We start from the raw sequence: 12,879 nt of genomic DNA, 5'->3' as shown, positions 1-12,879 counted from the left end.
GCACAAATTTCGTGCACCAGGCCACTAGTTTTTAATAAAAGTACTGTTTTTCATTCTAAATTTTTATAGATATGTTTATGGTCCTTAATTGATGAATGATCAAAATCAAAGAAAACAGTTTTCTCTTAGAATTCTCATTATTGACTTTATTTTTAGATCATTTAATCATTGATTTAATTGTTGATTAAAATAAACTTGTGATATTTACTCTCAGTTTTAGATGTACCAGGGCCTATTCTTTGCAGTCTTGAAGGATCCCAGGAGAAAATGAATCCACTAAATCTACTGGGAACCTTATAATTAAGGCTAATACCAGTGGAATCATACCACAAAATCCCTCTGATTTTAAACCTGAGGGGTTGGATCTAAACTGTTACTGTCATCTCTGCCTTTTAATTATAGTCAAGTAGCTGTTCTAAAATTTTAAAATGCAGAGCTTTTCCAGCAAATTTGTTTGACTAACCAATATTAAACGGAACCCAAGGGCAAAGACTCTTACTTATGTTATACTTGAGGCCTGGTGCATGAATTCCTGCACGGTGGGGCCCTCTGGGTGACCTGCGGGGATTGGGCCAAAACCCGCAGTCCAACCCCACCTGCAGTTCCTACCTGCCACTCCCACTCATCCTGGCCCCACTGCAACTGCTGCGGGCTCGTGCCCAATCAGTCCTGATCAGGAGAGGCTTGCACTTCCGCAGCAGTGCTCACCAGCCGTGAGCCCTGCGTCTGGCGCCCTCCCAAGGGGAGTGGCCTTGGGATCAGGCTGAAACCAGCTCTGACATTCCCTGAGGGGTCCCAATTGCGAGAGGGCACAGGCCAGGCCAAGGGACCCCACTAATGCAACATTGGGCCAGGGAGAGACTGTGGGAGGGCTCCAGGGTGTGTCCGGCTCATCTTGCTCAGTCCCATCGGCCGGACTCCAACAGCAAGCTAACCTACCGGTTGGAGCGTCTGCCCCCTGATGGTCAGTGCACGTCATAGCGCCTGGTTGACCAGTCGACTGTCTGCCCTGTGGTGGTCAGTGCACGTCATAGTGAGCAGTTGAGTGGCCTTAGCATATCATTAGCATGTTATGTTTTGATTGGTTGAATAGTTGACTGGTCACTGGATGACCAGACACTTAGCATATTAGGCTTTTATTACATAGGATTCTTTGAAGTATCTAACACATTGGCTACAAAAGATGTTTATAATATATGTTAGGGAATATAGGGATGGTATCTTCTTGGAAAGTAAGAAAAATAAGTATTGTATGGCTTATTTTGTGGCAGTACTGTGTAATAGAAATATGTTTAAACCAGATAGGTCATTTAAAAATTTCCAATGCTACATTAAAATAATTGAAACCGGTTAAAATAACTTAAATATCTTTGAAATAACCCATTACATTATTTCAATATTGTATAAGTGTGCAAAATTAATGAAATGTTTTACTCTTTATGATACCAAATCTTCCAAATTCGGTGTGTATTTTATAGCCATATTTCAAATGCTCAGTTAGTTATATTTATCTAATAGCTAAAATGTATTGGATAGTGCAAAACTAACCTATACTAGTAAGTGTAATTCCACTTAAAAAGTACTCTCAATTCAGATGCTAAACAGTTGGTCTATTGTTTAGATATTATAAAATTCGCAGTTTCAGAGGTAGAATCACATACCCAAGTTGTTCAAACATACTTAAAAGTTTTTCAGTAGTTAAGTATTATGTTTTAAATTAAAAATCAAAATGGTTATTAAGAAAGTACAACTAAAAACCATAAAGAGTCCTAGCTGGTTTAGCTCAGTGGGCAGAGTGTCAGCCTGCAGACTGAAGGGTCCCAGGTTTGATTCTGGTCAAGGTCACATGTCTGGGTTGCGGGCTCCATCCCCAGTGTGGGGTGTGCAGGAGGCAGCCACTTAGTGATTCTCTCCCATCATTAATGTTTCTCTCTCTCTCTCCCTTTCCCTTCCTCTCTGAAATCAATAATAATAAAAAAAACCATAAAGGTACTACTTCTTACTAGATGGTTTTAATAAAAGAAAAGAAAAATATTTGGCAAGGATATAAAGCTGATGGTTATACAACATTGTGAATAGACAACACTAAATTGTATTCTTTAACATAGTATGATATGTGAATTTCACGTCAATCAATAATAAAAATTAATTTAAATACAATTAAAAATTTGGTTTCTTAGTTATAGTAGCCTTACTTGGCTCTTGGCTCCTGTAGTCGACAGGGTCATTCTATGGCAATATGGTAAACTGTAGAAGATGGAAACTTTAAAAAGCATTATTCTTTCTTGGTACTCAAAGCATGTGTAGTAAATTTTTACATTCTAAGAATTCAGTAACCATTAGATACTAAACTTCTCATGGTCGGGGTCTATAGCTGAACATTCTTGGTGCAGGCTATCGGAGGACCACACAGTATTCATAGGGTCCTTGTAAGAAGTAAATGCAATATTATTTTAAAGTACAGGATATGGCTGACTGCTTTTTTCAGGGTTCCTGTAGCACTCTGTGCCTTACCCCTGATGGTAGTCCTTTGAAGTTACTTTATATATATGTCTTGGTGACCACATGTAAGTAAGCACTTCCAGGGTGAGAACTATATCTGTCATCCTTATACTGACAGAATCTTGCATAGTACTGGACATAAAATAGATAATGATTTGAACTAAAACCTTGAATCATTCCTCTGCCTCTTAACTTAGTGTGCACCCTAGAATGGGCAAAGATTTTTATTAGTAATGCTGAGTACAATTAGAGCCCATATGTCTCTTGTATTTCAAAGTAAAAAGAATAATTATTAATGGCATTATATAAGGAGCTTGCTGTAAAGTGTTTCAGCCAGCATTGGTTTTATCAGGTTCTCTAAGCAGTTCATTTCTGCTGATACATAGAAATATACCTATGATGTAAAATGAATGGAAGGGTTGAGTTGGGAGAAGTATCTAGATACGCAGTGAAAGTGTAAGGATCTCCTCAAAGGAGGATGAGCTCCTTTTCACTTAGGCAGTTTTAGAGAGACTTTGTGAATAAAATTAGGATCTCTACTAATAGAGGGTTGTGTTGTGCTTTTAGAAGTTTAAAATGGTAGAGGTGCCTGTTGATAGAAAGACCCTGAAACATGTAGATTTTTTGTGACGTTACCTACCTAAAATGTAATATAAATTGAACCACCTAGGAATAATCTCATGCATGTAATTGGTTAAATGTAACAGATTTGTATGGCTGGACTTTGGTTGTCAAGTCAGAAACTAAGTCAATAAATTACTAATAGAAAAGATACCAGCAATCTAGCTGTGGGTTTTGCTGTTTGGGGCTTATTTTGGAAAATGTTATTTGTTTTATATAACATTCATTTGTTAGAAGACCTGCATATATTATTTCCTAAGAGCTAACTAGAAATCATCCACTTTTACTATAACTAATTTGTATATTGTAATTTTTAACATATATGCTAATTTTAGTGATATCCAAGCGTTCTGCATTCATTGTTGGAATAGCAGATCCACCAGGTTGACTTCAATAGCTAATCTTTTGTTTTCTCAATCTTGTAAGTATAGAAGGCTAAAGAGGCAGTAATTAATGGAACTTATAGAGAAGCTGCATAAGCCCAACTCTGAGCATAAGTCTTCTGTGAGAGGCTAGATTTAATAGTTTAAAAATCAGTGTTACTGCCCTAGCTGGTTTGGCACAGTGGATAGAGTGTTGGCCTGTGGACTGAAGGGTCCTGGGTTTGATTCCGGTCAAGGGCATATTCCAGGATTGTGGGCTCGAGCCCCAATAGGGGCATTCAGGAGGCAGCCGATCAATGATTTTCTCTCATCATTGATGTTTCTATCTCTCTCTCCCTCTCCTTTCCTCTCTGAAATCAATAAAAATATTAAAAAAAAAAAATCAGTGTTACTGCCTGGCTGGTATGGCTCAGCTGTTGAGCGGTGACCCAGGAACCAAGAGGTCGCCAGTTTGATCCCTAGTCAGGGCACATGCCAGGGTTGCTGGCTCGATCCCCAGTAGGCAGCAGATTGATGATGTTCGTCTTCTCTCATCGATGTTTCTATTTCTCCCTCTCCCTTCTTCTCTGTCTAAAAATCAATAAAAGCATATTTTAAAAATATCTGTATTACTACATTTCTTTCCTATCTGTTAGAATAGCAGGTTGGTTTTGAAATAGCATATGTTATAAGATAAAAATAATTTTAAAAATCTAGAACGCAAGTAGTTGGTAGGTATATAGTTCTTTGGTGTAAAATAACTTGTTGCTCCTCTTAACAAAAGTGGTTAATTCAAAACCAGATTTTTCTGGAAAGAAGGTTCCACTGTTTTTGTCTTGTGTATAGTGGGAAGAGCAGTAAATTGGGGAGTCATGAAACTTGAATTTTATTTTCCAGCTCTGCCACTACCTAATGTATATGACTTTGGGCAACTTATAAAATAAAATGAGAGGGTTCTTATTTTCTGGAATTAGTTCTATAGCTTGCTGATTTACTTCTGAAAATTTACTTGTTCCCAACACAGCATCCCTGATATGCTTTTTTACTTTTATTTAGTGTGTTGTTGGTGGCTGCAATGCCAGCTTTGCTTCTCAGGGAGGGCTAGCTCGCCACGTACCCACACACTTCAGTCAGCAGAACTCCTCAAAAGTTTCTAGCCAGCCAAAGGCCAAAGAAGAATCTCCTTCTAAAGCTGGAATGAACAAAAGAAGGAAATTAAAGAACAAAAGACGACGCTCATTACGTAAGTGTTTCACTGAAAATCTGTGTGTATTACAATGCTTTTGTTCATATCTTATTCTTTCATGAAAAACAGTTTTTACTGTTCTTCAACTCTGCTTATCTACTTTTGTTAACAGTAATAAACAGATAGGATAACTGTGGGACAATGTGAGAATTCAATAACAGTTTTATCTGTAGTAGCTAAGAAAGTGTGAGTCTATATATATGGCTTTAGAATACAAACTATATAGAATTACATTTTGAGGGCTACTTTGATTTTGTTCTAAGAAAATTTAAAACATGGTGGCAGTGTTGATGTTTCTAATAGTTTTTCTAAAAAATTGAACATGCTAAAGGTAAAGTACAAGTAAAAGTTAAGGTAGGTTATACCTGCTCCAAAGTGATGTGTGTGTGAATAGCAAAACTATTTTTGTGTTTCAGCACTTCACAGTCTATTGTAACACACACATAACAATTGTTATGTACTTAATTACTAGATTATGAGATATATCTTGGATATTTAGGGTAGAACACAATTAGATGACAAGACTTGTAAATGTTGGGAGCAGGAATTGACTTTGAAACCCCAGAGCCCTGCCTGGTTCATAGTGTCCACTAGCTAACTAAATATATCTTGAATGAAGAAATATGAGGGAAGCTATCATTGAAATGGGAGGCCACTGCAAGGGTGAACTAGAAAGAAAAAAAGATTGCATCTTGTTTTTTCTCTTGGGATTTTTGAGTAGAGTATAGGAGAAACTTCAGACACTAATCCAGACTATAAAGCAGACAGTTATCTCTAAAACATTGAAATATTTTTGTTACTACAAAGCTACAGTGGACAAATGAACACACTACAAGTGAAAAATATACCTCTTTAAACTCTTAATTTTCTTATTGTTGAAATTAAACATTTATTTTTCAAAGTTCTATTGAATTTAGGTTATGGATCCAGTTACCTTTTGATTATGAGGCTTACCAGTTTTTAAAAAAATGCTTGTGTACATAATTCTAACATATGTATATAGTATATATGGGTAATACTGCTAATGCACATCATAAAACAGTTACCAAGAAGGACTATTGAAAAGCAGTGAGTTGAAAAGTGATATTTTCTTCCTTACTCTAATGAAGCAGTTCTCAACCTGTGGGTCGCTACCATCGGAAAACACATATAGCATATCAGATATTTACGTTACGATTCATAATAGTAGCAAAATTACAGTTATGAAGTAGCAACGAAAATAATTTTATGGTTGGGGGTCACCACAACATGAGGAACTGTATTAAAGGGTCGAGGCATTAGGAAGGTTGAGAACCACTGCTCTAATGGATCATAACACTCACCTACTTTGGAGACTATTGTTCAAGTTTAGTATTCTTTTTTGTTGTTGTTTATGCTCACCTGAGGATATTTTTTTCATTGAAAAAGTGGAGTGGAGAGAGGTGTGTGGAGGGGGGAGAAACATCGATGTGCGAGAGACACATGGATTGGTTGCCTCCCACATGTGCCCCGACTGGGGTCGGGGATCAAACCTGGAACCCAGGTACGTGCTCTTAACTGGGAATCGGACCTGCGACCAACACTAACCACTGAGAAACACCGGCCAGGTCAAGTTTAGTATACTTTGATACTTTAATAGTGGACATAACATGGTTAAGGTCTGTATAGAATAGAATCTTAAGTTTGAGTGCTCCTTATAAATTTAATTCTAGTGATGACATCTATGTTTGAATCTTGAATGGGGAGTGGTAGATTTGAATGATTTAGAGAAGTTATTTTTCTTTTTAAACTTTATTTTTATTGTTTACACTTTTACAGATGCCCCCCCCCCCCACCCGTTTTGCCCACCTCCACCTATTTTTATTTTCTCCAAGTGCTTATCCTTCTCAGGAAAAAGCATATTTGGAGAGCATAGAGAAAGTACACTTTTTCCCCAGTAGTCACAGATCTAATGGGAAGGGGATTTGTTTCTTAGCATTAAGTAAAATCATAACCCTTTTCTCTTATAAATGTTAAATATTATTTCTCTTTAATTTCTCATTACTTCATTCTTAGTCTTATGCGTTCTGCTAGTTTGTTACTAGTTGGTGTTTTTCTTATTTCTTTCTGAGAAAAATCCAGTGACAACAGAGGTATCTAGGTTGCTTTGCGAATGCCAGCTTGTAAAATACCCCCTGCTCTCCCCAAAAGCTCTGGTGGATTAGTGTAGATGTTCTGACAGCTCCATGAATGGTGGAGGTAAATCCACTACACATAGTAGTAAATCAGAATAGTAAATCAGCTACATGTAATTCAGAATATGCTGTACTGTGAAATCAAGCCATTTCTGTTGTCGGTAAATTTTAATTTTTAATTACAGATGATCTGATAAGATTACATGTATTAATAAGCTCCATAGTTGTAAAACAACAAATTAATTTTCCTTATTTTGAGCAATGTTCTAATTAAGAATAAAAATAATATAATTTGTAATATTGGTGGGATGAAAATAAAAATTTTTAAATGTTCTTACCAAATTAAATCTTCAATGTATAAGTTTGTTGTGAACACACTAAAAGTTTGCTTTAGAAGAGTTATTTATAATCAAGAAATACTTACCCAAACCCCCCAAATAATATTACCACTGTTAAATTTGGAAAAATTTTGATTACATATTAATGTAAAATGTTCATGAAGTGCATTCCATATATTTGTGGTGAATGAGATCTCAGTGTGTTACATAGATGGAGGTGGTCATCAGATTGTTGAAAATGCAGAGTGGTGCTCGGAGAGATACTGGAATAAAATACAAAATTATGTGAAAAATATAGTAGCTGAAATATGGAATCATAAGTTCTGAAGTTAGAACCTCACACACCAAGAGGCCAAATTAACTTATATTCACTCATTAGTTGGGATTTTGCTTTTGTACATCCTTATCTTGTCAGCTAGACTCTGTATTTTGAAAGCAAAGAAAATTTTGGATTTAAACACTAGATTGATACTTCTTAATTGTTTCTATCTTTCTTATTACATATTTTTGTGGAAAATGGACTACATGGCTGTTTAGCAGACTGTTGTATTTATGTATGTATTCTTTATCTCTTTTGTATTGATTTTTAGCACGACCACATGATTTCTTCGATGCACAAACACTGGATGCGATAAGACATCGAGCCATATGCTTTAACCTCTCAGCTCATATAGAAAGTTTAGGGAAGGGACACAGTGTTGTTTTTCATAGTACTGTAAGTATTTGTTTTTGTTTTTGTTTTTCAAATTATTTGCATAGGTTTGTGAAAATGTGTATTTTAACTTTCTAAATTGCTCACAATCTACAAAAATACATTTTAACTAGAAAAACCAAAACTTTTTGCTTTACAAACATTAAAAATTTTTTTTCTATTGGTTATAAAGCAATATTCACAATTTGACATTTTATTATTAGGTTGAGTATTTTAGCCTTTAATTTGAGCTATTTGGGAATATTGGGTTGGCATTTGGGCCACTAGGCATAGTTGGTATCTTTTTTTACCTGGTTTCCTCATTTGTAAAATTAGAACATCAGACTTAACTTTTAAGCTCACATCCCTGTATACTGCATGTTCCTCTCTCACACCCAAACATACATCTAAAGTTTGTGTTAAATAGAAAATGGATAATGGCTATTAAATCAAAGCTTTGTGAAGGGAAGGGGTTTTCATTCTGTTTTTTCCACTGATGTATCCCAACTTTCTTCAGTTGTTTGTCTCTGACACATACTAGGTACTCATTATAGTTGCTGAATTATTATGTTGCTCAGTATAGAAAAAGAAAGCTATCAAATTTGAAAAAGCAGTACACAACATAGTTTTGGTTGACTAGGAGTTAATAGAGTGTTCTCTCTTCCCATGCTACTTGCCATTTTATTGTCCGGTCATCTTTAAATTACTATAGTTTGGTGACAGTAAGTTAGTAGAAGTCAAAATTTTAGACCCGGCTCTTAGTGATTTGAATCCCTGGAAAAAGAGTTGTTTAATTTTGGCTATTGAAATATAAAACACACTAAATTAAGGTTGTATTTTCATAGTTTAATTAAAATGCATGAGAATTTAAATACAAAATGTCAATATTGATGATATCAGTGACTCCACTGGTTTGAATCTGTATTTTTTCCATCTCCTATAATAAATTTCCAATTTTGATTTTTATTTCCAAAATTAAAGGCAGGAAATTAAAAGATTAGACAAAGAAAGGGAACCTTTTCTGAAATTGAAACACATGGGAGAAGTGAGTTTGGGTTGAAGGAAAGGTATAGTATTCTTACACTCTTTTAAAGAACATTAGAAATGTCCTATGTAGTAAAAGCCCAGTGACTGAATGGCAGAATGACTGGTTGACCAGTCACTATGACGCACACTGACTACGGGGGCGGGCAGACGTTCAACACAGGAGCTGCTCCCTAGTGGTCAGTGTGCTCCTGCATTGGGAGCAGCTGCTCAGAGGGCGGGTCCACAGCCGAGCAGCTGACCAGGGTGACCAGCGCTCCCACAGTGGGACTATCCCTGCAGGCCACACCCCCCACCAGTGCACGAATCCCATGCACTGGGCCTCTAGTAGTTATATAAATAAAGATGGAAGGGTTGGAAGGAAAATTAGAGGGTTTGAAGGCAAAGTGCTTGCACTGGGAATTTTATTGGAATTCAGCAAGATCAGGAGCTTGCTCAGCAGGGATTGTTGGCTGTCCTTCTTTGAAGTTTCATAATGTAGGTTTATGATTTGGTAAGTCTATAAATTGTTCAATAAGATGTGGTTCCCAAACGCATAGTGTAGCAACTAGGATAATTTATTTGCTTAAATATTGAGCACCTACTGTGTGCCACATATTATTGATGTAGCAATGAACAAAACAGGCTAAAACAAAACAGTAAACCAGAGGTCCTCAAACTTTTTAAACAGGGGGCCAGTTCACTGTCCCTCAGACATTCCACACATGCGCACTGCGGGCCCGGGACGAGTCGGCTGCTAAGCAGGACAGGCAGCGGAGGCAAAAACTCCCGGTGGTCCGGGTAAATGTTTTCGGCGGGCCGCATGTGGCCCGCGGGCCGCAGTTTGAGGACCCCTGCTAAACCATGCATGCCTATACTCTAGTGGAAGAGACAGGATAAACATATTAATTAGTATAAGAAAGTGATGGTATGGGCTATTTAGTTAGATTCTGGATATCTTTTGAAAGTAGTACTGATAAGAATTATGGATGGATCACATGCCAGATGTAATAGAGGAAGGAAAGGATGACTTCAGATTTTTTTGCCTGGGTAGCTGGCCAAAGGATGGAATTGCCATTTAAAATAGAGGCCGTAGTGGTGAGTAGATCAAAGGAGAGGGATGTATTAAGAGCTCTAATTTCATACAATGCCTGTGTAGGGAGATGGACACAAGTTTGAACTTAGAGGATAGGAGTGGCCACAAATTTAAATAAGGAAGCCTTCAGCATAATTAGTGGTATTTAAAGGTATCAAACAGGATAAGATCACTAGGAACTCTTTAAGTATAAATAGAAAAGAAGAAATTTAAGGACAGGTTTGGGGCTCATTAACATTTAATAAGCAATAAACGCAATGAAATAATGGTCTAATGAGCAAGTGTCTCTGCATATTAGGGAATAGGGAGTGGTGATGTGATAAAGAAGGTTGTATTTTAAAAAGCAAAGTTCCAACTTTTACATGCTTTCATTAGAGCAGCTCCTGTGATAAAATCCTTAAGTTTACTGTGGAGAAATTGAGATGATTAAAAAAAAATGAAGGAACTACCAATAATGGTGATATAAGGAGTTTGGAAGAAATTTAAAAATTTACTGACAGTCAAAATAGTCTGTGACCTTGAAAATAAGTTTTCTAGCTGTAGAAAACATCTGAGAGATTTTAAGAACATGAAACCTATGTTTGTCATAAATTTAAGAAACAGAAATAAGAGTGACTTGCCGCCCCCAGGTGACACGGGAGGTATAGGTAACCTTGACTGAGGGTGGAGTGTGATCTGGAGAATGCTTTTTTCCTGGGGAAAGTGGAAGGAAGAGACATCCATAATGGGAAAAGGCGTTTGTTGGACACAGTAGAAAGGAAAGGAGCTGTTTTTCGAAGTTCCATGGCTGGGAAGATTTTGATGGAGGCAGTATGTGTTAAGCATAATCACTTCTGTTAGCAGTCAGATTTTAAGTTTCCTAGTTATTAAATTAACTTAGTGAAACCATTTGGAGGAAAATGTATCTGTGAGGCTCTATGCTGTGCAGTTTACCTAATTTGTCTTCTTTAATTGAAACATTTTCTTTCGAGCCTTCTCCAGAAGAGGTCAGCAGATTCCTAGTTACCAGTCAGTTGGCTTGCTGTGCTTGCTTGGTTTGCATTGTTTTCATATCTTTTTTTTTTTTTTTTGTCGAGGTATTTCAGCTCTGTCTTTGTGCTTTTTAATTAATCTCATTGTCAAGTCTAGAATGGGGTATTGACTATAGGTTTTTCGGAATGGAGATAGAAAGTATTTCATTTTTGCATAGAGTGCTGTTACTTAGTTCTATGTTTTGAGGATGACAATTTTGTGTGGCTTTTTAGAATTTAAACTTGGTAAAAATATTGAGATTTAGATTATTAAAACTAACGTGCTAATTTTGTTAACATGGAAAGTGTAAGTTACAAAATACCATCTTGATCTATTTTTATTTAATTTAAGTATTATCTTAATTTCAGAATCTGGTAATGAATGGCAAGTACATTTTTTTTCTTACCCTTCTACAGGTCTTTTTGTTCAGGTTGATCCACCTTTTAATTTATGTGGGTTCCTTAAGATTGAACCTAAACACTGTTCGGCTGATGTTCATTTAAAATAAAACCAACCAACCAAGAACCTCCAAGCAAACAAAAAATGTCTCCGTTGTAAATTACAGACTTTTCCCTTCCTAGAAGTATTTTTTCTTTACTGTTTGTTCTTTAAAAATATTCTAGCCAATGTAGAACCATGGTAGCATTCTAGCTAAGCCACAGACTTAGGAGATAGTAAATAGCATTTTCAGTCCCTTAATAAAGATAATATGGTTTTTCTTTTTTAATATATTTGTATTGATTTCAGAGAGGAAGGGAGAGGGAAAGAGAGATAGACACATCAGTGATGAGAGAGAATCATTCATCCGTCCCCTGCTCGAGATTCCTGTGCCCTGACCAGGAATCAAACTCTGACCTCCTGGTTCATAGGTTGATGCTCAACCACTGAGCCACACCGGCTGGGCTGGTTTTTCTATTTGGCTATACAAACCTTGTCTTCAGTTCCTTTTTTCCTCTTTTGTGAAAGTACATAATCAAAGGTAAAATTGGGGGGGAAAAACAAGGCAGAACAAGATGTGGTGGTGATATCTAGTTCAGGATACAACACTTAAAAGTTCTTGATTAGGATTAAAAGTGCCTTTTAATGATATTAGAATGTGTTACAAATCATTGTTATGATTTCTTATCATTAGGTAATAGCTAAGAGAAAAGAGGATTCTGGAAAGATAAAACTTTTGCTTCATTGGATGCCTGAAGACATGTAAGTATTTGGAATACTATGTGTAATTAATAGACTAATGTCTTTTATTAAAATCTCATACTCGCTCTGTCGGTGTAGCTCAGTGGTTGAGTGTTGACCTATGAACCAGGAGGTCATGGTTGGATTCCTAGTCCGGATACATGCCCAGACTGTGTGCTTAATCCCCAGTGTGGGCGTGCAGGAGGCAGCCGATCGATGATTCTCTCTCATCATTGATATTACTATCTCTCTCTCCCTCTCCCTTCTTCGCTGAACTTATAAAAATATATTTAAAAATTAAATCATCTACTCAAAAATTACTTAACATTATTGGATTCAAATATAACAGAATTATGGAAATTAAACTATGAAATATTTTGAGGTCAGGATTAAAGAGATAATCTATGAAAGATTTTTAATTGGATGTGGTTATTTTTAGAATTTTCAATGGCCCTCAAGTAGTATGCAAGCAGCCTTAGTTGGCCCTTTGTTTGAATCATTTATTTAAAAAAAAATTCTAAACATTATCCAACCCACAGTGTTTTATAGAAAAAGCAGTTGACCAGGTTTTCAGCACCATTACATTTTTCTTCGTGTTTTAGTACCGTTTAGAGCACTTCTGACCCAGATATTCCTTAATTTAGATTTCAGTTTTAA

General features: G+C 36.4%; 1 protein-coding gene across 3 annotated transcripts in view; it reads left to right on the top strand.

Moving 5' to 3' along the window:
• AEBP2 (AE binding protein 2) overlaps positions 1–12,879 on the top strand; it is a 63,416-nt gene that overhangs the window by 15,903 nt on the left and 34,634 nt on the right. For 2 of the 3 annotated variants that reach the window (XM_014540152.1, XM_005866751.2), the window contains exons 3-5: positions 4,542–4,728; positions 7,813–7,937; positions 12,176–12,243. In XM_014540152.1, the coding sequence (XP_014395638.1) occupies positions 4,542–4,728; positions 7,813–7,937; positions 12,176–12,243 (380 nt within the window). Of the gene's footprint in view, positions 1–4,541; positions 4,729–7,812; positions 7,938–11,459; positions 11,780–12,175; positions 12,244–12,879 lie in introns of those variants that run through there. The other variant, XM_014540153.1, reaches the window with a different exon arrangement.

The sequence above is a fragment of the Myotis brandtii genome, unplaced genomic scaffold (assembly GCF_000412655.1).
Source record: "Myotis brandtii unplaced genomic scaffold, ASM41265v1 scaffold237, whole genome shotgun sequence".
In the NCBI taxonomy this organism is placed as follows: Eukaryota; Metazoa; Chordata; class Mammalia; order Chiroptera; family Vespertilionidae; genus Myotis; species Myotis brandtii.
The sequence above is the reverse complement of the archived record's forward strand: the minus strand, read 5'-3'. Positions and strand labels throughout refer to the sequence as shown.